The sequence below is a fragment of the Onychomys torridus genome, chromosome 4 (assembly GCF_903995425.1).
Source record: "Onychomys torridus chromosome 4, mOncTor1.1, whole genome shotgun sequence".
In the NCBI taxonomy this organism is placed as follows: Eukaryota; Metazoa; Chordata; class Mammalia; order Rodentia; family Cricetidae; genus Onychomys; species Onychomys torridus.
In genome coordinates this window covers 88,290,429-88,314,947 of record NC_050446.1, presented here as the reverse complement: position 1 = coordinate 88,314,947, position 24,519 = coordinate 88,290,429, and the positions used below count along the sequence as shown (strand labels likewise).

The following is a 24,519-nucleotide window of genomic DNA, read 5'->3' as shown; positions in this document are numbered from 1 at the left end:
TTAAGAAAGGCCTTTTGTTCTAGCTATGGTAGACTGTTTTGCATTATGAGATCTGTGAAGGTTGGTTTTGGAATTTCACCCTTGAGTGAGTTAGGGTAAATTCATTCACTGTTTATAAGTAGATAGTTATAAATCATGTACATTAAAAGTACATAATTGCTTATCAATAAAGCTGATCTGTGAAGTAAATCTTCATTACCTGTCAGGCAGAGTAGGGACACACAGTGATGCTGACTCAGTATGAAAAGCCTAATGGTTTTTGGAGTGTGACCTTCCTTACGAATATCCTAGCCTTCTCCCTTTTCCTCGCCATAGAGAGCGACCACAGGCACTGCGATTATGATCTATTTTTTCACTTCCTTATTTTATTTTATACACAGTTCTAGTTTTTTAATTATTATGTGAGAAGTTATTCTGCATGAGACCATAAAACCTAACACAAAGTATTTTTGACTTAATAATCAGTTGAGTCAGTAAGTAGGCTAGGGTTATGAAATTTGTATATCCACTGGCTGCTCATCCCTGCCCACAGCTTTGCTGAAAATACTGCCCATTGTTTGGACCCTGTGGGAACACTTGATCTAGAAATTCCTTTACAATTTATGGTTACCTTGCATTTACATGCCTAGAATCAGAGCCTAATTTTGGCCATTTTGCAAAATAAGGATTTATTAACTAGCACTTAAGTAAATAGAATTCACTTGTACATTTAATTTAAATGTCAAATGCACACATAAAGAAAATAAACAATTACTCATGGTTTTTATTCTCTATTAATAGAGGATTTTTTAAAATTACTCTTCTTTTGATATAAGAAAAAATGATAATTTTGGAGTTAGTTTGTTCACATTTGAAATAATAAATCGTTGTAAAATTTTAGCACTGATGCCCATGAAGAAATTGCTACAGGGGTGGTCACACCATGAAACTGGAAGAAAAGAGGTCTAGGAGCTATTGTACATTACATGTTGTAGGTCACGTTTGCACATGGCTAAAGCCACTGGACAGCAGTAAAAGCTGATGTGCTTCCAAATAGCAGAAGTCTGTCCTTTGTTTTTCAGTTATGTAAGAAATAAGACGAAGTGGTTGCCTGGGATGCGCGGAAATTGACTGCTTATGGACAAAAGAATTCAGGGACGATACAAATGTTCTAGACTTGGATTGTGATGGTAGATGCATATCGTGTACATTTGCTTTAAAGTCCTGAATTGTACATTTACAGTGAATGAGTTCTACAAGACAGTGTTAACTATAGGGGGGTCAAAGTGGTAGGGATTCTTACAAGGGTTTAAGCACACTGTCATGCCTTTGAGTAGTTGTCCCAATGCTAGCCATTGTCAAACTTTTACTCTTAGTTTTTCTTTGATATTATAAAGTTGTATAGTTTTAGTTACAGCACATAATCTTCATAGTAGATTTAATTTAAATTTGTTGGAATGTAATTTTTGGAATTAATGTAAAATTTAAGTTTTAAAGTGCTGCCTTTGCTTATATTCCAAATACACCATTTAATGTAGAAATAAAAGTTAATTTTTACTGTACATTAAAACAACATAGATAGGAATGAGTATTTGGGGATTGCTGCTGGTTGTTAGCAATCAACTTCCCCTCTGACCTTTTTTTAAGTGATTAGATTGATGTTTCAAGTGTATCCCAATGAAGATTTTTGCATGTTTTTAAGTTTTTTAAATAATAGTTTGTTCTAAAAAGTATTTTAAACATTATATAAGAATGTAAAGAACAAAAGATAAAATGTTAATAATTGAAATTATTTGAAGAGAGGAAAGGATCAAATAACCCTAAGTAGAACTGTCCTTTAGAAATGAAGGAGTACAAAAATGCCTTAGAAGAGAAGCTAAAAGGAGTTCTCCAGGGAAGGGAAGGAGAAGCTAAAAGGAATTCTTCCAGTAGGTAAATGAAAAGACAAAGTAGCTGAAGCAGATTCCATCCAGGACTGTGAAACTAGAGGCATTGCATTTCCTGATTTCAAAGTATATTATAAACCTCTGGGATTTATACAAAATAGTGCACAGTAGACATAAAAAAAAGTGTGTGGGGGGGGGGACATATGTGGTGATGGCCCATGTCTTTAATCCCAGCCCTTGAGAAACAGAGGCAGGCAGATCTCAGAGTTCAAGTCCAGCCTGATCTATAGAGCAACGTCCAGGGCAGCCAGAGCTGTTACACAGAGAAACCCTGTCTCAAAAAACCAAAAGAAAACAAGCAAGCAAGCAAACAAACAAACAAAAAGGGGTACATATACAAATACCCAACAATAGAAAGCCCAGGAATAAAGCTATGTATATATGACACTTATACTGAGAATATACAGTCAAGTAGGAAGAATGTCTTAAATAGAGGAAAACTAGATCTGCATGCAAAAGCCAAAAAGAAATGAATTCAGCATGAAATCAAACAGATTAAAGTCTTAAGACCATGAAATTTCTGGAAGAAAATAGAAAAGATTCCCATAACATTGCTCTTAACCTTTTTGCTTTTGCTTTTGTTTTTTTGTCTTGGGTTATGACACCAAAAACAGAGGAAGCAAAGACAAAAATATAGCAGTAGTGAGTAGAAGTGTACCAAACTAACAAGTCTCTGTCCAAAAAAAGGAAACGAGAAGGAGATCTATGACATGTGAGGAAATACTTGCAATTTATATCTAATTATGAGTTAATATCAGAAGTATAAGGAACATAGACAACTCAACACATAAAACATTTAAATTAAAAGAAATGGCAGATATCCTAAATGGACATGTTTGCAATAAAGATTGAAAGGTAGCCAGCAGCTACAAACAAGCGGTGCTCAGGCCTCTATAATTATCAGGAAATGGAGTTCCAGCCACCAGATAATAACTCATCCTTATTAAGAAGGAAGATAGGTGTTGGCAAGGTTATTAAGAAAATGAAAGCTTATGCATCATTGTTGGGACTATAATAGTAGAGTCATTATAGAATACAGTATGGACATTCCCCAGTAACCCTACTTGTGCATATGTATTAATAGAAATTAAGATCACTGTCTTGAAGAGACCCATGTTCTTCATGCTCATTGCAGCACTGTTGTCAACAGCTAAGGTAGGGAAACCACCTGTGTCTCTGTAGAGATCAAAGAGTAAAGAACATGTGTGGCCACATATACAGTATAGTATACTTACTATTCAGTCTCTAGGAGAAAGGGCCTTACCCTGGGACCAGCACTGGTTAGCACTTAACCGTGAGCTAAACATCTATTCTTCCAAGTTTTTCCTGTGTAGAGTTGTGACATTCCTGTTTGTGTAATAATCTACTGCTTTGGATTTTTCAGGCAGTCTGAGTATGGTGGTGTGGTATTTGGTGGTTGGGCACGAATGGCTCAGCCCATTGTGGCTTTTACTGTAGTCGAGGTTGCCAAACCCAACATTGGTGAAAACTGGCCGACCCGAGTTCGTGCAGATGTCACCATCAATCTGAATGTCAGAGACCACATCAAGGATGAATGGGAAGGTAATTTGGCATTTCAAGAAGTGATGGCTACTTTTTTCCTCTTTGGTTTATAGTTTCTCATCCTTTAATAGTTCCTCATTATGTGGTGGCCCTTCCAACCATAAAATTACTTCATAGCTGTAATTTGCTGCTGTTATGAATTGTAATATAGATATCTGATATGCAGGATATGTGATATGTGACCCCCCCCCAGAGGGGTCATGACCCACATGTTGAGAACCACTGATTTAGAGCATTGCAGACTACTCTTACTAAATGTTGTCCTTTTAAAATCCTATTCAGTTCTTAAAATTTGATATAAACATTGTAGTTGCCTTTGAAATAGTAAAAGTGCTAAGGATCATACAAGAGTATTTTAAGTATCTCAGTGTTTTAGTAACAAAATTCTAACTATCAAAGTGTTCTAAAGATTACAGTTTGTAAAGCAAGCTGAGAGGAAATTGTAAATTTAGTACAATGTTTTCTGGATTTGTGGAATCAGTCTAAAAGCATTAATGTATCCTAAAGGAGACTCAGACTTAACTGACACACATTTGCAGTGTAAGTAGAGAAAGTAATACTTTGAAAAGATGAGAGCAGCCAGAGTCGAAGAGAGATGGTGGACTCATGGAAAACGCAGATTGCCGGAGGCCTCCTCCGGTGAGGAGACAGCAGTGAAGCAGGTCAGAAGGAACCTGTTGATTCTTCCAGAATAAGGAAGGTGGCTAGAGAAGCAGAGAAACTAGCTCTACTGGGGTTGTGCGATAATTGGAAAGTAAACCAGTTCTTTTCCTTATTTATTTTTAACTACATAAGGTTTTAGCAATGAGAGTTGTGTATCACAGTTAGCTTTTGGGGAAGCTATATTCAAAACTATTAAGTGAAAAACAGTTATAACTTTGATAACACCTGTGTAAGAAGCAACAGGCAGTAGCCACTTTTGTATCATGTGTTTGTGTGTGTGTGTGTGTGTGTGTGTGTGTGTGTGTGTGTGTGTGTTCACCACCTCCCCACCCTCCTGCCACTGCTCCCCTCCTGTGCCTGCCTGCCCTCAGCTGTTTAAGGGCTCCCACTTGCTGCCCTGTGGTAAGAACTAGCAGCCAGGAGGTTTAATCTCCTGCTACCTTCTTCAAATGCCAGAAGGAAAGGGATAGTGCCATGATGGATCAGTTTTCAGAAATTATAGCTCCCAGCACAGCAGTCACCATGGGGCATATGTTAGACTATAAAGGAATTCTGAGGGAACCCAGCAATGAAGGTGGCCAAATGTTTGACAAATGGCTGTTTTAGTGGGTATCATTTGTGACAGATTGTTTTGAGTCCTGTATCTTTCTGTGAGTTCCACTCTGTTCCGTTACATGTCTAGAACATTGTACACCTTTATAAATTACTGTGCCTTGAGAATTCATTAGTTGCTGGAGAGGGTCTTGCATTTATTACCCATTGAAACTTAAGGAGGTATCTAACACTATTTTACACATTGGACATAAAATGAAGTGATTTATTGGCACTCCCAGAAATAAATAGTAATAGTTAGAGTTTTTAAAGACCTGTTACAGGAGTTTACAGATGAGAGATGACAGGTCTGCCTTATAAAGTTAGGGGGAGAAGATGCTCTCCTAACAAAGCCCTCTCTCCATTGCTCTGGGGACTGCTACTTCAAGTACCTAAAGGAGTTTTTTTTTTTAAATATATTTCTTAATTGCTTTCTCTCACTTTTCCCCCAGCCCCAGCTCCTTTATTTTTCCTTTTTTTCCCCTCACATCCTCCTTTACCATAGGCCTCTGGTAGAATGAGAAATACAATGGGTGGATTTTGATGGACAAGCCAGGGTACTGTGGAGTATTTGGGGATGAGTGATTCGTACTCTGGCACATAGAGGAAAGAGAAGTGCTCTTTCATAAGGCAGGGCCCACGTTCAGCCCTTGAATTGATCAAAATGGGAGCAGAAAATGAGGAGGACTATGATGTATGCTGTCTTACAAACAGAATAGCTTTGAAATTTTTCGACAAAAAATTAGAAAGCTCTCCTCCCTCAAGATTTGGAGCTTGGGTCATTCATTATTATTACCCCATATGGAAACTGGATATTGGGGTTTGCCTCTAAAAACACAAGTATAATGGTGGTTACAAATGCTTGAGGACAGCAAGCTCATTGTAGAACAGACTTTAAGTGTAGACTTAAGGTGTCTCCTCCTGTCATGGTCTAATTTCGAGAGCTAGTCAGCCATCGCTATTTACATCACAAAGTGACTCCTGCTTTGATGGCAGCTTCTCGGGACCTCTTCTATGTCTCTAGAGCCTAGATGTTTGAGTTGTACAGACTCAAGGTTATACAGCAGCCTAACAGTTACAGCAGAACACCGTTCCTTATAGTTCTCGTTGCCTCTTCTGCCCCTTTGCATCTAATTTTGCCCTTACAGATTGGAGTTATTTTCAACCTTACTTACATTCAAACACTAAAAAAAAAAAAAAAAAGAAAAGAAAAAAGGCCATGATGATTCCAACTTCACATTGGTAGCTTAATCTAGCTGTACATCTTTTTTTTCGAAGATTATAGGTAGACAGACTATGTCAATTTTCATTTCTGTCATACAATGGCTGAAGAGAATAGATCTGAAAAGAAACAAAGATGAAGTGATACAGCATTCCATGTTGTGAGGTGTAACACATGCTCCATTTTTTCCCGTGTCAGTGTTATTGGTGGAGCTGGGAAGCCAGTGGGGAAGCTTTGCACTTTGACACCAGTCTCTTGACGTTCACTTAGAAAGATTCCCTGTTGGCTGACTGAAACTATATGGTGAGCTGTCTTCTGTGAGTGGTATCTGTAGATACTCCTGTGCTTTGATGAGTTATTCTTGAGTTAACCTGTTTTGGGCCAGTGCACTTAGGTTGTTTGGAATGACACTGATTGATAGCTGAAACTGATGGTAGAAATTTGATGACTATGATACAGATGAATTATATGCCAGCCATATTTTTGGTTACTTACTAAGAATTAAAAATAAGAATGGTGATGAACATCCAATTTTGGATCTGTAACATGACTTGGAAGTCTTACTCAGTAATTAATTCATGACACAGAAATTTCTAATTTTAATATAAAATGATCTTCCTTTTAATTACTGCTATGAAATATTTAATATTAAAAACTGTAGGAAACACATAATTATGTTATAATCCAAAATACATTATTGGTCACTTCTTTTATTTTTAATGTTTTTTTTTAATCTCCTCTCCTAAAAAAGGTTAAGAATTTGCGAATGAAAGACCAAAAACAATGTAATTCTAATACATAAAAATGCCTTTATGTTTTACTAGGTCTTCGAAAACACGATGTATGCTTCTTAATTACTGTGCGTCCCACAAAACCTTATGGTACTAAGTTTGACAGGAGGCGACCTTTTATTGAGCAAGTTGGCTTGGTGTATGTCAGAGGCTGTGAAATCCAGGGCATGCTGGATGACAAAGGGCGAGTCATTGAAGACGGTATGGTGATCTATTGCATTTGAGAGAATGTGTGTCTAGAGTGATTCATTTCTATGCTGGCTTTCTTCAAAGACCTGTAGTTGTTTTATGTAGTAAACACGAAAGGTTATGTGTGAGGTACTTACTTCACAGCTGCAGAGTAGGTCATGTCTGTGGTGTTGGGGCACTAGCATGTGCTATGTATGCCCTACGTTCAGTTCCCAGCATGAACAACAACAGCCTAACAAAAAAACTGTTAAATGTATTGAATTTTCCATTGTACTTTATAACTGTGCACAACTATTATGTGCAAATGAGTTGCCTTTTTAAAGTTTCTATATTTTATAATGGAAAGTATATGATTTTTAATACTTCTAAGCAGACCAGGCATGATAGCACACAACTGTGATCCCTCTGGCCTCTACACAACATGAGCTGTAAGAAATGATAGGAATTTTAAAAAAGAGGAATATACTTCTAACTTGGAATCTGAATTGTCTAAGTAGAGGGCAGTTTATTCGTGGGGGGTACTGGCGGTAAGTTTAGTGGCTTATCGTTTCTATAAAAGAAATACTTTTAACTTACTTTGATAGTTTAAAAATACATATTTCATTTAACAAATTCTTTAAAAATATCTAGGACCTGAACCCAGACCCAATCTTAGAGGAGAGTCAAGGACATTTCGAGTGTTTTTGGATCCAAACCAGTATCAACAGGATATGACCAATACTATACAAAACGGAGCCGAAGATGTCTATGACACTTTCAATGTCATAATGAGGAGGAAACCAAAGGAGAATAACTTTAAGGTAAAGTTGGGACTGTAGCTAAACATCCTTCTATCCTAAAAATGTAATCTTAAATAGAAACACATGCATGCTGGGTAAAGGGGTTTAAAGACAATATGGACACTTTAATTTTGTCAGCAGTCTTAATTTTATAGCATATTGATTAAATATGACATTTAAGGAAATCCATTTGCTAAGTCTGTTTTGGCTTTTGAAAAAAATTAGAAATTAAAAATGAATCCAGGTTTTGCTCTGAAGGTCAGCTCCTTTTTTGCTTTTTCATGTTAGGCTCAGTTTATGCCCAGAATGATGAGGAAGACTGTTCATTCATTTACTGGGTCTTCTTTTTTAAGTCTAAAGTAGATATACTTCCAGATGTCTTTAGAAAACAGACGTGGGACATCACTGCTAAATGATGCTCTGATACACATTTTGACACGTTTCATTCATTGAGGATGGGGAGACACGGGGGCTTCTAGTTTTTGCTTTCATAGATTAGAGGAGAATTTTAGTAAAGGAAGATCTGAAAATACTTGTTCTGTGCTGACATATAAGTCACTAGTAGGGACTATGAGCAACACTTGTTTTAACATTGGTAACTTCCAGTTTTTGCAGGGTGCCTTTCCTTCCTCTCTGCCTCAAGCAACATTGCTTACACACTGCCTTGCATTTCCATACTGTTGTTGTGTATAAGAAAATAAAAGCTCTCAAACACAGACATTTATTCTCCATCTCTTCTTTTACTGAAGACAGATGCAGTGGAGGAATCCCTGACTTCCTTTCCTTTCACTCCCCAAGCAGTTTGTCAGGGCCGAGTGGCTGGCCACCTCTGCTGATGCCATTTGCAGCACCCTCATTTCACATCCCTGCTCTGTACCCCTCGGCTCCTCCTTACATCACTCTCCACAGCCTCTGTGTGCTTCTTTCACAATGTGAGTTATACTTTGGTGCCCCTGCCCTACATTCGTTAATGGTTTCTCATCACATTGAAGAGTTTTTAATAACCCAAGACACTGTCGTTACGTCATCATTTGCCCATGGCTTCCCCTGTCATGTCCTCCATCCCCTTACTTACATCACTGTAGCCACATCGATCACACACCCTGTTCTTCAGATAACCCAAGACTTTACACAGTGTCACTTTAGATGATTTTCCTTGGGTATATTTACAGTTTGTTCTTCACTTCACACAAGCAACAACTCAGTCTAAGTGTCACTTGAGAGAGGTCTGTTTCCAGCTTGTGCAGGACCTAGGACAGTCTCACATTTCCTTTTCAACAAGTGAATCGCAGTCACATGTCTGAAATCTACAAAATATTTCTTTAGTTGCCATTCTGTTGAGAGTGTCTCTTGTGTGTCTGATGCCGTGGTTCGTTATATGGGAGCTGTAGAGAAGAATGAACATGGTTGATACTTTAACTACCAGTCAAGAAATAAGAAATATAAGTAGTTACCATGAAAGGTTAGCAGGTACCCAGTGTAATTTTTTAAAAAGGGAATTAAAGGAGGTATTCAGGTCCTGATGTAAAAGGAGGCCAGTGACCCTGCCTGTGTGGTGTGTTGCTTTTTCCTTGTGAACTTGCTAGGAGCCCTCGTTTGTTTCTTTGCTTCATTTGCTTTCCAGTTAGTGCAGCCTGTTCTAACCTGGGTCTTCCACTTCTTGCCTGGACCATTGGAATGGCTACCTTCCTCTAGTCTCTTCATAATTCTGTTTATGTGTATTTCCTAAGTCTCTTGAACACTGATACGTTATAATCTGCTGCATAAAGTGTTTCTGTAACTTTCCATTAATGATGAAATAAATCAGAAATTATTTGTTGACTAAATTAAAATGGCACTTTTCTCCTTGAAGCTTTTCCTAATATCATGTCTGTCTCCCCACCATCCATGTCTCGTCTTCTGTAGTACATTCCCTTTGTATTTTCTAGGATTCTTTACTAATTATTGTAGATTGTCACATTCTGCTACTTCTTGTCATGGTCCATGTCTTCCTTCCTCTCTACTAGATTTAGAATTTCCTTAGATGGCAGAGCTCTCATCTTATTCAGTGTTCATGAATCTGTCTGTCCATCACTCCCCCATCCCATATTTAAACTATGCTAGGTCCCTGAGTATAAAAAAAAAAAAAGTTGATTTGATTTCTGTGTTCTTTTTAATTAGGCTTTGCCTCCTAATTTCCATATTGGGATATGTTATTTTATCGGAATGGTTTTTGGATAGTCTAAAAAAGATGTTCTTGGCTCTGTTAATTCCTTTTGACTGTATATATGCTAACTACTATAATAACCTTTTTTGTAGTTCCAGTTCTTTTTGTTTTGTTTGTTTGTTTGTGATGATCCTCTGCCTCCCAAGTGCTGGAATTAAAGGCTTGCACCACCACTTCCAAGCTTAGTCCCAGCTCTTTAAATCTTCAATTTATGTGACATTTTTATCATTGTGTTTGCTCTTTTATTTCTCCCCATGCTGATTTTATAAGTTGTGCTGCATTTCGCTGAAGAGCTATGTACTATCAGGAGGGAAAAACTCAAGTTTAAAAGGCCCTGTTCTGTAATTTTTTTTTAATTGGGTTGCCATAAATCTTATTTTCAGCATGCTCAATAGGAGTCAAGTGGCAAACTCATTTATGTCATTCTGTCTAAATGAATTCTTAGTGGATAAACTGTTCTTGCTAACTTAGTTCTTTTGTTTAACTCAGTGTATGGTATCAGCTGAAAATATAGCTGTTGATTCAGTCTTGCCAAGCACCTGTCAGCAGAAAATAACTTCTTGCCTTGAAACACATGGGCATTCCGGATTGGTGCCATCAGCTCTGCATTCCAGTGAAGTGCAAATGTTTGAGATGTCAACTGACACGATGCTTTTCTGTCCTTTTACTGGCAGGCTGTGTTGGAGACTATTCGGAATCTGATGAATACCGACTGTGTGGTACCGGACTGGCTGCATGACATCATTTTAGGTTATGGGGACCCAAGTAGTGCCCATTATTCAAAAATGCCCAATCAGATTGCTACCCTGGATTTCAATGATACCTTTCTCTCCATTGAACATTTAAAAGCCAGCTTTCCTGGTCATAATGTCAAAGTGACTGTGACTGACCCAGCCCTACAAATACCCCCTTTCAGGTAATATCAGAATGGATGTGCTCTTGGCAGCCATTCTGTAGTCCATCTGTGCTAGCATCAGCACTGTTGGCTAAGTGAGTTTTGAGCATTGTGTCTGGATTTCATTTTGGATGTCCTTACATTGCTGTAATAATCACTGGGATAAGACTATTATATTTGAATCTATTCCTGACTCTTAGTACAGAGCTATTTTAAGACCACATTAAAAGTAGCTTCATGTCTCAAAAGAGATCAGTAAGTGTCTGTGATTTGGAAAGAACTATATAAATATAGTAGCTGACTAAAGAACTATGCCTGAACATCTCACACATAGTCTATTATGTTTCTTATCCACTACCATACAGGCAAGTGATGTTGAACTTCACTTTGATTTTAGGAAGCTAAAGTTTTCTTTTAATTCTGCCTGCCATTTGCAGATACTAAATACAGGTTGAATATCCTTTATTTAAAATGTTGGGACAAGAAATAGTTTAGGTTTGGGGCTCTTTTAGATTTTGAAATATTCCCATAGACATCACCACTTGGACATTTCTATTCTGAAAGTTCAAAAGCCAAAATGTTCAAAAATTCAAAACTTTTTGAGGATTGTTTGAGTACCCCAAATGTTTAAGACTTTGGAGCATTTTCAATTTCATGTTTTCAAATCAGGGATATTCAATATGTATTCAAAACAGAGTTAGTATGTTAATGTCAAATAGCTTTAGCTGATGAGTGGGAATAGAATGATGTGCTTGGAGTCATCAGCTGCTGCTAGAGTTTGTTCATAAACATCAGAGGCTGTGCGTAGAGTTCAGATCTTGCTTCTTGAGCTGGAAACTAGAGCACACACCTATTAAACACATACCTATTAATATAAATACAATTATTCAGCATACTTGCAACATATCTTTCATAATACCCATACCTTGTCTTTCTCCTTCCATCCTTAACTTCTGTTAACTACAAAGACATTATGCTCATCCCCCCCCCCCAATATTTTTTAGCTATCTATTTTCATGATTCTTGCTATATATCATAAGGTCTGTTAGGAACAATCTGTGTCCCTCCTGACTTCAGCATCTCTAGGCCCTTCAGTCTTGATGGCGCTATATTTCCCGCTTCTCTCTTGAACTCTCAGATGCCTTTTGCTAGAAAGAGCCATTCACTCCTTCACTGGAGACGTGAATGTTTCTTCTTACCAGTAAGGTGACTTCTTTTCCGCTTTAGTTCTTGGCAACCTTTGACTCTGTCTGTACTTTAAGAATGGGAAAGAAGATTGGGAAAAGTACACAGAGAGGATTACTTTTTTGGTTTAATTTTAGGAAATTCATTGAAAGCATTGGCTTCTAACTCTAAATTAAGAATCTCTGGTCTAAAGCCTGGCATTCCAGAGATGCTACAAGACTCCAGTCTGTCTGTCCTTCCTCTTTTCTGTTGTATTCTATACTCTGGCAGTGTTTGGCTGTTTTTATTTGGCCTCCCCTGTTACTTTTTTTTTCTGGGAAGTCTTTCCTTTCTGGCTGTGAGTCTCTGAGAGTCTCTGTTCTTTAAAACCGACTGTTTAAGTCTTCTGAATATATGAGCACCAGTGAAGCACTTTACAGTGCATATGACAAGTATTTAGTGTTTCTTTGATTCGTCCATTAAGTGGATGACTTTTTCCCCAAAAGAAGACTTAACACCCATTTTAATCATTATACATCTGCCTTTATTTCAAAGTTTATGGAAAAATAAATCACAAATCTTTCTTATACATCTTTTTATTTTCCATACAATCTCATGTACAAGATAGTAATTTCTCTTTTTTCAATTGACAATACATTTTTTTCATATAATGTATTCTGATCATAGTTCCCTCATCTCCTCCCTGCCATTGGATGTTTCCTGTCTGACTGCCTGGTCCCAAATAAACACACAGGCTTATATGAATTGTAAATGTCCAGCCAATTGCTCAGGCTTGTTATTAGCTAACTCTTACACTTAAATTAACCCATATTTTTATTTATGTTTTGCCACATGGCTCATGACTTGTTACCTCATTTTCTACATGTCCTGCTTGCCCAGCATCTGTCTTGCATCTCCCCCAACTCTCCTGACTCTGTCCTCCTTCCCCCCATCATTCTCTCTGCATCAGGCTGTCTTGCACAATCTCTTCTTGCCTTGCTACCAGGCAGTCAGTTTTTCATTAACAGTGAGCATAATCCACAGCATTTCCTTTTTTTCTAATTAAAAAGGAAGGTTTTTAACCTTAATATAGTAAAACTATATACAACAAAAATAGTTAATTAAGAATTATGGTAACAATATCCAATCTATTTGCATTTGGAAAAATTAGAGAAAATAAATTACCTGTCTTATCTTAATGAGTCTCAAGTTTTGTATCTAATTTACTTTCTATTATAACTAAGGAAAACAATTATAATTATTTAGTCTTCAACTCCATCAAAGACCCCATAAGGGTGAAATGTTACCTAATGACAAGGACATCAGGCTGCCTGGACAGTCACTCAAAGTTCCTCTATAACATTGAGGCATCCAACTCTGGCCTATAGGGCTAGCTTATCTGACAGACTTTCCTGTGAAGCTGGGAATTTTGAAGGACTATCCTACCTTGCCTTGGCGAAGTACAGCAGAACTTCCCCACCTCCCTACCCTTCCAACTCCATGTCTTCTTTCTTTCTCTTTGGAAAACAAACAGGCCAAGGTGGAGGGGATAGAGGTGGAGGAAGGGGTGGATTAAACAAAAGCAAAAACAAAAACAAAATCATGAAAAAACACATGTATAGACACACACACCATAAAAACACAAAATTGGAACCATAATATATGAACAGTAAAATTTTTTTAAAAAGCCCAAATAAAGCATTATGAGAAAAAAAAATACCCAGAAATACCATTGAATTCATTTTGTGGGAGCCACCTACTGCTGGGCTTGGGGCCTACTCTAAAGTGTGTTTGTGTAGCCAGTGGGACTCCATTGGAGAAAACTAATGTTTCCTATTCAGGTGGTTGCTAGCTTCTGGATTAAGGATGGGGGTTGTGTCCACTCCCCACCTCAGCTTGGATCATTTCTTGTTTTGAAAATGAATGGGGGTTTTGCTCTTGTAGAATAACTTTCCCAGTACGAAGCGGAAAAGGGAAGAAAAGGAAAGATGCCGAGGGGGAAGAAGACGACGCCGAAGAAGCAAAGACCTTAATTGTAGAACCTCACGTTATTCCTAACAGAGGCCCTTATCCTTACAACCAGCCCAAACGGTAATTTGACTGCCTACCCTAGTTACAAGCTTGGTTTTAATTTCTCTTAGTCTTTTAAAGCATTTGGGATACTTTTGTTTCAAGCTTTAGGATTTTTTTTCCCTTTGGTTCTGTCAATTGTCTGAGTAGCTCAGAAATTTTAGCTAATTCTGTAGTTGCATTTGCAAAGCAAATGTTTTCTGGCACTGTGAAAAGTCAGCACTACACAACTACTGGCATGTGAACATAGAGCTGTGTAGTGGTGGTCTTCGTGGGTGTGTGGTGGGACTGCAGGGGCAGTGCATTTGGAAACTAGAACTTCTGCTGGCCAGATGAGGCCTAGAATAAGCTAAGTGTATTGGAAATAACTGCTCTGTCCCTCTGTCCATAAGAATTATTCTCTGAGGGTCAGGAAATAAGAACAAGTAGCTGTTTTAACCTCTCCGTTTATGTCTATCTGAATCTTCACTAAATTTCATTGCATTTCTAACCAACTTATATTTGCTCATCTATTTGCAGTAATACAATTCAGTTCACTCATACACAGATAGAGGCCATCCGGGCTGGGATGCAGCCTGGACTGACTATGGTAAGCAAAACTGATTGACTTTTGAGTGTTTTTAAGTAATTGCAGCATTGTATGCATGAGATATTGCTGTTCATTTCAGTGTTCACAGATACATGTGTTAGAATATGGCATCTCCGTTTTATCACCTACCTTCCTTTTGCTGTTAACCACAACAGATTTTTGGTCAGCAAAGCCTATAATAATGTTTACTTTCTGGCCCTTTCCAGAGAAAGGTCTGCATCGGAAGTGTTTAATTTCCTAGTACGTGCAACTTTTTCTCTTAGCTCTCAGTTGTTGCCTTTTAGTCTAAGTGTGATATAGTCCAAGAGTATGCATTTATGTGATATTTCTTTTTCATCATTTCACTTTTTGGTTTTTGGTTTTGTTTTGTTTGTTTGAAGTGAGTTTTTTTCTGAACAGAATTTTTGGTATTTAAAAGTGTTAGTCATTAATCAAACACTTTTTCTGTATATATTTTTTCTCTCCTTGGAGGTCAATGACATGAAATTTATACTTTTTGGTGCTCTTCCATAGATGTATGAGTTTCTGAGGTTGGGTTCCTCTATTCTGCCTATTATGCTATTGAGTCCACCCAGTGAAGTTTCTTTTTCTTTTTTTCTACATTTTTTATTTTTGTTTTCTAATAATGTAGTAACTTAGTGTTTGAAATGTGTTCATCATTTATTTTAGGTTGTGGGCCCACCTGGTACAGGAAAAACAGATGTTGCAGTCCAGATCATATCCAACATATACCACAATTTTCCAGAACAGAGAACTTTAATTGTTACTCATTCAAATCAGGTAATTGACTGTCTGTGTGTCTGTATCTGTCCATCTGTCTGTGTATTTGTATATGCACATGCACATACTCAGGACTTTTCATTTTGAGATTGAAAGCATTGACTAACCCTATTGGTAGTATGTAGTTCTCTTTATTTAATAGAATGTGTTTCTCAGCACAGAGATCTAAAGTGTGTGAGTACCAGTCTGAGCATAAATGCCTGTGAGGGTACATGTGAATCTGTCCCATAAAGGATCCTTGTGTGCTGTGTTAATGCTTCTGAGGGTGTCAGAACAGTGAAGAATAAGTATTCTGCATTAGCTCTAGCAGAAATGTGACCAGCAGCTCCCAGAGCATCCCCCTTGGTGAAATGGCTTCCCCTAACTCTCGAGGAACTTAGTCTGCCAGTTCCTGCAGTTGATGCATCTTTGGAATTTTGAATTGTCAGTCATTCTGTTGTTTGCTTAATTTGCATTTTTATTTATTTTAGTAATACTACAGTTTATTCATCTGGCATGCTTTAACGATAGTTTTGGAATTTGTAAATAGTGGGTAGTTTGTACAATATGCCGATTTGTTCTCCACCTGAATAAATGCAATAAAACAAAGTTCTAGGACTTTTTTTTCTTTCTATTTAATACAGTTTAGTGTATAATCATATCTATTAGTAAGCTCTTAAGGTGCACAAACAGTAAGTCATACCTTATCTCACAGCATTTCTGACTAAGTTCAGTCTCATGCCTTGCTGGGACTTGTTACAGTGCATGCTATTTAGGATGGGCTTGTGTAGCAGCCCTAGAGAGGGTCTGTTGCAGAAATACCAAAGAAGCCCTTGTTACTAAGGCTGTGTTGTCCTTTGAAATGCAGATTCCCTGGTGTGTGTCAAAGAGCTGATTTTCATTGACTTGTTAACTATTTCATTTGCCAACTCTTCACTTGACTGTTTCCTCTAAGCACTTCTCCAGTATCTTTCTATCTCAGAAGGAAATCTTGAAGTTTTTCTGAATTTATGACATATAATTTTTCTGTCTCAATTCTTAGTACAGATAACTAATTATAGTATGCAGTCCAATTGTTGGGGTTCTGAGTTTTGAATAGTATGGAAAACTAGATAGTGGGAATTTGAAATTTTAAAAAAAGTAATGACTTCCATCCTTAAATCTGCTAGAATTTTGGCAGCAAAGGATACATGTAGCATTATGGAGCCTGAATATGTATGTTAGCTTGAGGGGTAGGGTTGGACTAGTGATGAGTGAGGATGGGTGCTGACCAGTGGCTGATACTGTAAATAATGTCTTTATCTAGTGTATCTTCCCAAATTATCAGACTTTTACTTTTCTGCATTATTTTTTGCCTTTATACAAAACTTTTCCTTAACCACAGAGGTTAGAGAATAAGTATTAGTATTTGAGAGAACCCTTAATATAAACATTTCAGAGGTAGAGAGAAGTGAGTTCTAAATGGTTTCCGTCGGAGCAGTTTATGGCAGCAAGTGCTCTCTTATCGTTGTAGAGAGAGAATTGGGCTTTGGGCCTGGAGGGTGAATGATGTGCTTTCTCTTTCTCTGGCCCTCTTGGTGAATGTACCATCACACGTGTATATAGAGAGAGATACTCTGCCATGTCACTGCCCTTTTTCAGCAATGCTGCGCTCTCTTTTTATAAATTAGACATAGAGATTTTACATGTAGATGGTTCTTATAATTTCTAGGCACTCATTTGGCCAAGTCTATATAATACAAATATAAGAAGCAGTATTAAATATAATCTTGTTACAGTTTATGAATGGCTTATATTAAACCTACTTTCTTCAATTTTAATTTTGATTCTTATATAACTGGACATTACTGTATGGTTTTAGAAACTAGTTTTTGTTCTATTTCAAAGAACTTAATGAGTCTTTTAAACTCAGTGTCATTCATTTGCCTTGCTGACCAGGCTCTAAACCAGTTGTTTGAAAAAATCATGGCTTTAGACATAGATGAACGCCACCTCCTGCGTCTGGGTCATGGAGAAGAAGAGCTAGAGACAGAGAAAGATTTTAGCAGGTAAGAGAATAGGGTGAATGTTGAAAAATGCACAAAAGAATTTTTTTTAACCTTTTCCTCCTTATTAAAAAAAAAAAAACATACCAAGAAAAGACATGGGTAACCAAACTTAATTCCAAGGATTCTGGTGTCACTGATGAATCTGTATGTTGACCTGGAAGTACAGGCACCGTGGTGCACTTTAGCCTCAGTATTTCATTTTATTCATTAGAAGTGGGGTAAAATTATATAAATCAAACTTTCTACATTAATAATGTGCTTCTTCAGATTACAGTAACTCATTTCACTTATATAGAAATTTAGATAAAAAACACAAATAGGTGTACATATTTAATGTATCTCTTGTTTGATGAATATGACCATTGGCCTAAAGTGGTAATAGACATCAAAAGAATATTATATGACTGTGTTATATCTATTCAGAGTTGACTTATTACAGAGTTCAACAAATACTTAGCTTAAAAGTTAGTGAGTTACACAGAAAGAACAGCACAGTATAAGCTGATGAGGCCCTAGATTCTTGGGTTGGATCAGCTGGCGATACTTGTAAAATCTTTCCATAGGTGTTTCCTCAGGTCAAGGCCATTTCTAGAACTGGAGTAGGAGGAGTCCAGATGGTATATAAGGTGATTCCCACCTGCAGATGAGCCTGATAGCCTGAGTTAGATCTCTGGGTTCCACATGACGGTAGAAGGAGAACCAACTCCACAGAGTTGTCCTTTGCCTTACATATGTGTGCATGTAGTAATAGTAAATAAAAGTAGTAATAGTACTAAGTTTAAACATCAAAATGAGTTTAATGCTAAAGCTAGTTGTTCAGAGGTCAGTGAACATTAAGAGAATGCTTAAAATTGCAATCCAATGGAATTTATAATTTTAAAATCATTCCTTTTTTTCTTTTCTTTTTTTTTTTTGTTGTGACCAAAGTGTCTATTGTAGAAAAGTTTTAAACTATAGATAAGCAAACAAAAAAAAGTTACATATCATATCCGCATATCCGTGTAAGTTTTTTTCAACTTTTCATTCTTCAGAGCACACATCTTGTTTTGCTTGGTGTAATGATGGGAGCCTGTGACCTCATGACTGGGGAGGCATAGAAAGAGGAGACTAGGCCAGCAGTGGTGGTTCACGCCTTTAATCCCAGCACTCAGGAGGCAGAGCCAGGTGGATCTCTGTGAGTTTAAGGCCAGCCTGGTCTACAGAGCAAGATCCGGGAAAGGAACCAAAACAACACAGAGAAACCCTGTCTCAAAAAAAAAACAAAAAAATAAGAAAGAGGAGACTAGATTTCTGCCCACCTGGGCTAAAGCACAGTTGAGGGAGGAAGGGAGGAGAGAGGAGAAGAAAGGAAAGGGAAATATAAATATAGACCAGTTTCTGTTTCTTGCTGCTTCGGGTAAGCCTCTGCGCACTGGAAGACCTAGGAATTCAGAAACAGACTCTTCCTTTGTCAAGCCTGTCACATGATCCATAGCACTAATCAGACTACTTACTCATATTCAGACATTGAAGTGTTGTGAAAAGAGTGTGTATAGACTCGGCCTAAGTCTGTTTCCACTAGGTTTATTCCCATGTATCTTTGGACAAGATACTCCCAAACTTCTGTTCTCACTCACTCAATTAGATTTGAGTGCCAGACTGTATGCTAGAAAATATAGATAATCTAGAATGCATTTTAAAATTACTTTTCAAAGTCTCTGAAGCATTCTGCTTTTAGGATAGTTGAGCTGTTCAAAGTCCCCAGTCTGCCCACTCTGCCCTAGCCTTTTGGTCTGTTCCAGAATGCACTATAACATGTGGAAGTTTTGTAGAGGTACAAAAAAATGATCGCTTGCTTGATTGATTTGTTTCTCCACTCAGACTGTTAACATGTTTGCATAGAAGTACTGGACCTTTGGTTATATTGTAAATATCTCCCTTCTGGTGTGGAACAAGATAAACCACTCATAGTTTAATTTATCCACCATTCATAATTAAATATAAGTTAAATTGAACTTTCGTTTTTTTCTTTCTCTCTGATCATTTGTAGTTTCTGTAATGGTCTCTTGAATTCTATTGACAGATTTCATCAGCCTTCATTACAGTTTTGCCTTCTTACCTGTCTGATAATTCTAGGTATGGAAGAGTTAATTATGTCCTGGCTCGAAGGATAGAGCTTTTAGAAGAAGTCAAACGATTACAGAAGAGTCTGGGGGTTCCAGGAGATGCTTCATATACCTGTGAAACTGCAGGCTATTTCTTCTTATACCAGGTAGGACCTAAAGACTGGACTTCATAGTTATTGTCTAAAGTAGAAAGTGCTCTGAGTTCTAGAGACTTCTTTTGAAATGCTATTGTTGTTGTTTTAGTACTGTAAAATATATGGCATTTCCAAAACTATTAGGAACACTCTGTGTTTTTACTATTACTTCATTTTTATTTTTATTTTTTATCATTTGCTTGTTTATTTTGTGTGTGCAGAGGACATTTTTGTGGAGTTGGTTCTCTCCTCTCACATGGTGGACTCCAGAGATTGTAGGCTTGGTAACAAGCACTTTTACCCTGAGCCATCTCCCAGGGCCTGTGTTTTCATAGTTTATGGTTCAGTTTTGTTTATAAACAACTCTGAATTAAAGCTGATATTGCTACATTTGAACTCATTTTCCCTCTCTTTTTGCTATTCTCATTTTCTCTCTACCTCACTAAATAATGTAACTAAATATTCTACCTACCCAATTCATAGCAAAGTATAAAAGACATAATAATTATGTCTTTTATTAGCTAGCAAGGGAAAGCATATTGTTCTTTATAATACCCAGAAATAAAGTATCTCTTAGACTAATTGATTCCAATTTAAGACTGTGATTTTGTTAAGATTAATTTTCTGAGCAGGAAAACCATTGAGAAATAGGAAACCACATAAATGAATAAACGGTAAGTCATTTCCATTACTAACAATTCCAAGTGAATTAAGACATAATCAAATAGTGCCAGTTTTATGTTACTTGTTTTCATTGTAGTATGCTGTTTGTATATTTTAGCAATGTTATAACATTGAAATTTTTTATAAATATGAGAGAATGGTCTTAATCTCACCAGTGGCTGCACAGAACACTTGAGTGTATTCAAAATGAGATTTTACAGGCTTTGTGAGACAAACAAGACATACACACTGTCTTGCAAAGGAGTCTGCTTTAGGTTCAGACTGTTGAGTCAGTTCTCACTAGATCCATTTTCTTACTGAGTGCACAGTCTAGCCAGCAGAGTACACCTTGGGTTTCTCTTCCAGGTGATGTCACGTTGGGAAGAATACATCAGCAAAGTTAAAAACACAGGGAGCAGCTCACCAGATGCTGCAGAAGTCGCCACATTCTTCCCGTTCCATGAGTACTTTGCCAACGCTCCACAGCCCATCTTTAAAGGCAGATCTTATGAAGAAGACATGGAAGTTGCTGAAGGGTGTTTCAGGCATATTAAGAAAATTTTCACTCAGCTTGAAGTAAGGCTTCTCAACTTGTTTTAATGCTCTTGAAAAAGTTTGTGGTTTATCTCTTTAATGAGGTAAACTAAATAGTCAGATATTGCAAATCAAATTGTTAGTTTAAGAAAAAGTTTCTTAAATATTTACTGTGTGTATGTGTGTGTGTGAGAGAGAGAGAGAGACTGCTATGTAGGCCCTGGCTGGCATGGAACTTTCTACATAAATATACCCAAGTTAGCCTAAACTCACAGAAATTTTCCTGCCTCTGCCTTCCAAGTCCTGACATGCACTGTCACACCGAGCCAGGTAGAGTTTTAGTTAAGAAATAAGCAAGAGTTAAATGAGTTATGTCCCTTTTATTCGACTAGTATTTAAGAAAGTAGTGTTCCCATTAGAATTTACTTTTCTTTTTCATCTCAAATTCACTATGTAGCTGAAGATTACCTTAAGTTTCTGATTCTCCTCTATCTCTTCAATTGCAGATGTGCACCACTACACCTAATTCATACAGCGAACAGGCTTTGTACACAGTTGGCAAGCACTCTGCCAGTTGAGCTACTGATACCACAGCCCTCCATCAGGAAACTTAACAGTAGTAGTTCTTCAAATGGGAACTTGAGACACACCATTTATTAGTTCCTTGTGCCTCTTGATCAGCAGACACAAAGTAAAGTTCCTGTATTAGCCCGGATGCCTCATCCTGATGTTAAAGTGAAGTAAGGACCATCATTACACACAGGAGACAGAAGACTGAGACCTGGGAGCCAGCTGTATCCCTTTTTGGGAGCCCTATGGCAAACCCTCTTTGCAGTGGTCTTTTAAGCAGTCATCTTCAAGCTTGTTTCCTTAGTAAGAACATCTAGAAGGTGTCACTCAAGTACAAAGAAGAGGGACTTGGTGTCTTCTATCTTCTAAAGATGCTTCCACCCCGTTTCCTAATATCTGACCCATAGTTGCTATTTAGTAAATATTGATACTTATGAGTAGGTAGATGGAGATATAGGGTAATAACAATTTACACCTGAAAATTTACATTGCTGTTACATAAACACAACATCATAGGATAAAAATATATTCAATACATAGTAGCAGCTGCCTTCTTGAGGGAGTGTAGTGAAGGGTGTTCAGAGCACCTCACCTGAATCAGTAATGCTTAGATTATTTGTCAAACTATTTTAAAAATTGAAGTAGATGTGTGTGATGTTGAAGTCTGTTGAAACCTGGTCCTGTGTACCTGTCCATCCTCTGCCACAGCTGAGCCTCAGACTGATCGTTGCAGATTGAATGGCCCTGCGTTCTATGTCAGCTGCCTTTCAGCTATATTCAGCCATATCCTGAGAGAGGTGGTGGTAGGAGTTGGGAAGTGACAGTCCAGAGTTGCTGACCTCAGCTCCCTGTGCTTGGGTCTGACCTCCTTTTACTCCAGTTTCTGTTAGACTGGCCCACGACAGTTCCAGCTGGTGGGGCAGCCCAAGGCTCTGGGTTCTGACAACACCGCTTCTCCTTTTACCCTTCTAAGCCAGGAGTAATGGTGACTGCCTTGCTGCTGCCAGTCTCTAGGTTAATTCACCCCCTGGCTGGCTGCTTAGTCTTTTGTCATTTGTGTAGCCAGCTGTTTGCTAGTCGATAGGAATATATGAGATAGTTTTTCTTTTTGTAGAGGGACTTAGAATAATACAGGTACAATGGCCATTAATATTTTACCAGTGCCCTTTTTCATAATGTAAATAGTTTATATGCAAAAAGGTCCAAATTATCGCTTGAATATCAATTCTTACTTGAACTCAAACAGCGTCCAAATAACAAAAGGAATTATAACTCATTAGGTTTACTATTTTATTTTGGTTTATTAGGCTTGTTTTATAATATATTTATGTATTATATTAGTAACATCTCAAGAACTGTCTGATTAGGTGGGTTGTAGTTGTGTACACATGAACTATTGTCCTAAAATTGTCTCTTGCTGGTGCTCAATCCATAGGAGTTCAGAGCTTCAGAACTGCTTCGCAGTGGACTGGACAGATCTAAATACCTTTTGGTGAAGGAAGCCAAAATCATTGCTATGACCTGTACTCATGCTGCCTTGAAACGACATGACTTGGTGAAACTGGGTTTCAAGGTAAAGACTTCCATCCTAGCTCATCTTCTCATTGGGTCTTGGTTCCCTCACTCTTTTCTTTTTGTGATGATCTTGGAGTCTTTCTTTGGGGGTTCGTTCACTATGAAAGGTCTCATTTGTATTGTTTTAAAGCCCTTTTTTAAAAGTATGTAGTAATATAACATTTATATGATTAATGAAGCTAAATCGAACTTAATTTTTGAGTAATTTGTCTACCAATTAGCATCAATCATTTGACTGTCTAACCAAGTTATTATAGTTAAGTTTTCAGTTTTACTGAGTATCACTTATTTTAAAAGAATATATATTTAAACATATTTGAAAGCTATGGAAGTAGTATTTCAAAATCCTTTTCACTGGAGACATTCATCTACAAACATTATTCACATAGTAAACGTGCATCCAGTCCCCATTGTCTGTTCAGAGTAGGATGATTTTGTTTATACTGTCAGATAGGATATTAAAATAACTTACTGTGTGATAAATATGAGAGGATGTGGTGTTTATGATGCAGTTAAAGTAGAACAGAACAACTGAGTAATAAATTTGAATTTTCAGTTTTGTCACTGATAGCAGTACTAACCAAAGCTTTCACTGGAGTACGGGTGTGCAAGCCTTCACCCTCTGAGGTTCAGGACAACTGAAGAATAGTCAGGCTATGAACTTGATTGCATAATTTATACATTGCTGTTTTAATATGAAATTACTAAGGCTGTTTGACCATTGTTAGGCTTACGGTGGTAACTGTTTGGATTTTCGGCTACCATTTGACAAGATTTCCTTTTTCAGTATGACAACATTTTAATGGAAGAGGCTGCTCAGATTCTGGAGATAGAAACCTTTATACCTCTTCTTCTACAGGTAAGAAATAAAGATCCAAGACAGATTTTTTTAGGAATTCACGGGCATTGGAAAGCTGTACTTAGGATGCTGATTGTCAGGGTTCCATGCTCTCCCTGATTTCACTTTATTTGTTGTTCCAATTCCATCCTGTAAACTCTCCCTTTAATCTACTCCTGGCTTTTTATTCCCTTTGAGAGACTTTTAAAATGCATGGTGTAAGCCAGGCATGGTGGCTCACACCTTTAACCCCAGCACTTGGGAGGTAGAAGCAAGACAGATTTCTGAGTTGGAGGCCCACCTGGTCTACATAGTGAATTCCAAGACAGTCAAAAAACCAATACAAATAAAAAATATCCATGGTGTCTGTATGTGTAACAACATAGTTTTTAAAAGATGAATTTTAATCAAGAAAATTATATTATTATGTAATTTGGAGGGGAGATTAGTTACTTGTCTTTTCTTTTGTTAGAATTGTTTCTACGGTTGTTTCTGGTATTTTCTGGATACATTGTTTTTCTTAATTGTATGCCTAAATTTAAAACCAAGTAGTGTTATTTTAAGAATGTTTCTTGTTATACGATATTCTTTATTATTGAAGTGTTAAAACAAAATGTGTAATTACCAGCATAAGACTATAGAGACC

General features: G+C 37.4%; 1 protein-coding gene and 1 long non-coding RNA gene across 2 annotated transcripts in view; one reads left to right on the top strand and one right to left on the bottom strand.

Moving 5' to 3' along the window:
- Aqr (aquarius intron-binding spliceosomal factor) overlaps positions 1-24,519 on the top strand; it is a 79,804-nt gene that overhangs the window by 39,639 nt on the left and 15,646 nt on the right. Inside the window, exons 17-28 of the mRNA XM_036183707.1 lie at positions 3,310-3,488; positions 6,789-6,956; positions 7,575-7,744; positions 10,604-10,845; positions 13,933-14,079; positions 14,578-14,647; positions 15,317-15,427; positions 17,345-17,454; positions 19,570-19,705; positions 20,723-20,932; positions 22,896-23,033; positions 23,823-23,894. Of these exons, the coding sequence (XP_036039600.1) occupies positions 3,310-3,488; positions 6,789-6,956; positions 7,575-7,744; positions 10,604-10,845; positions 13,933-14,079; positions 14,578-14,647; positions 15,317-15,427; positions 17,345-17,454; positions 19,570-19,705; positions 20,723-20,932; positions 22,896-23,033; positions 23,823-23,894 (1,753 nt within the window). The remainder of the gene's footprint in view (positions 1-3,309; positions 3,489-6,788; positions 6,957-7,574; positions 7,745-10,603; positions 10,846-13,932; positions 14,080-14,577; positions 14,648-15,316; positions 15,428-17,344; positions 17,455-19,569; positions 19,706-20,722; positions 20,933-22,895; positions 23,034-23,822; positions 23,895-24,519) is intronic.
- The window catches only part of LOC118581521, a 31,767-nt gene continuing 15,687 nt past the window's right edge, over positions 8,440-24,519 (bottom strand). Inside the window, exon 3 of the long non-coding RNA XR_004944711.1 lies at positions 8,440-9,108. This is a non-coding gene — a long non-coding RNA (uncharacterized LOC118581521). The remainder of the gene's footprint in view (positions 9,109-24,519) is intronic.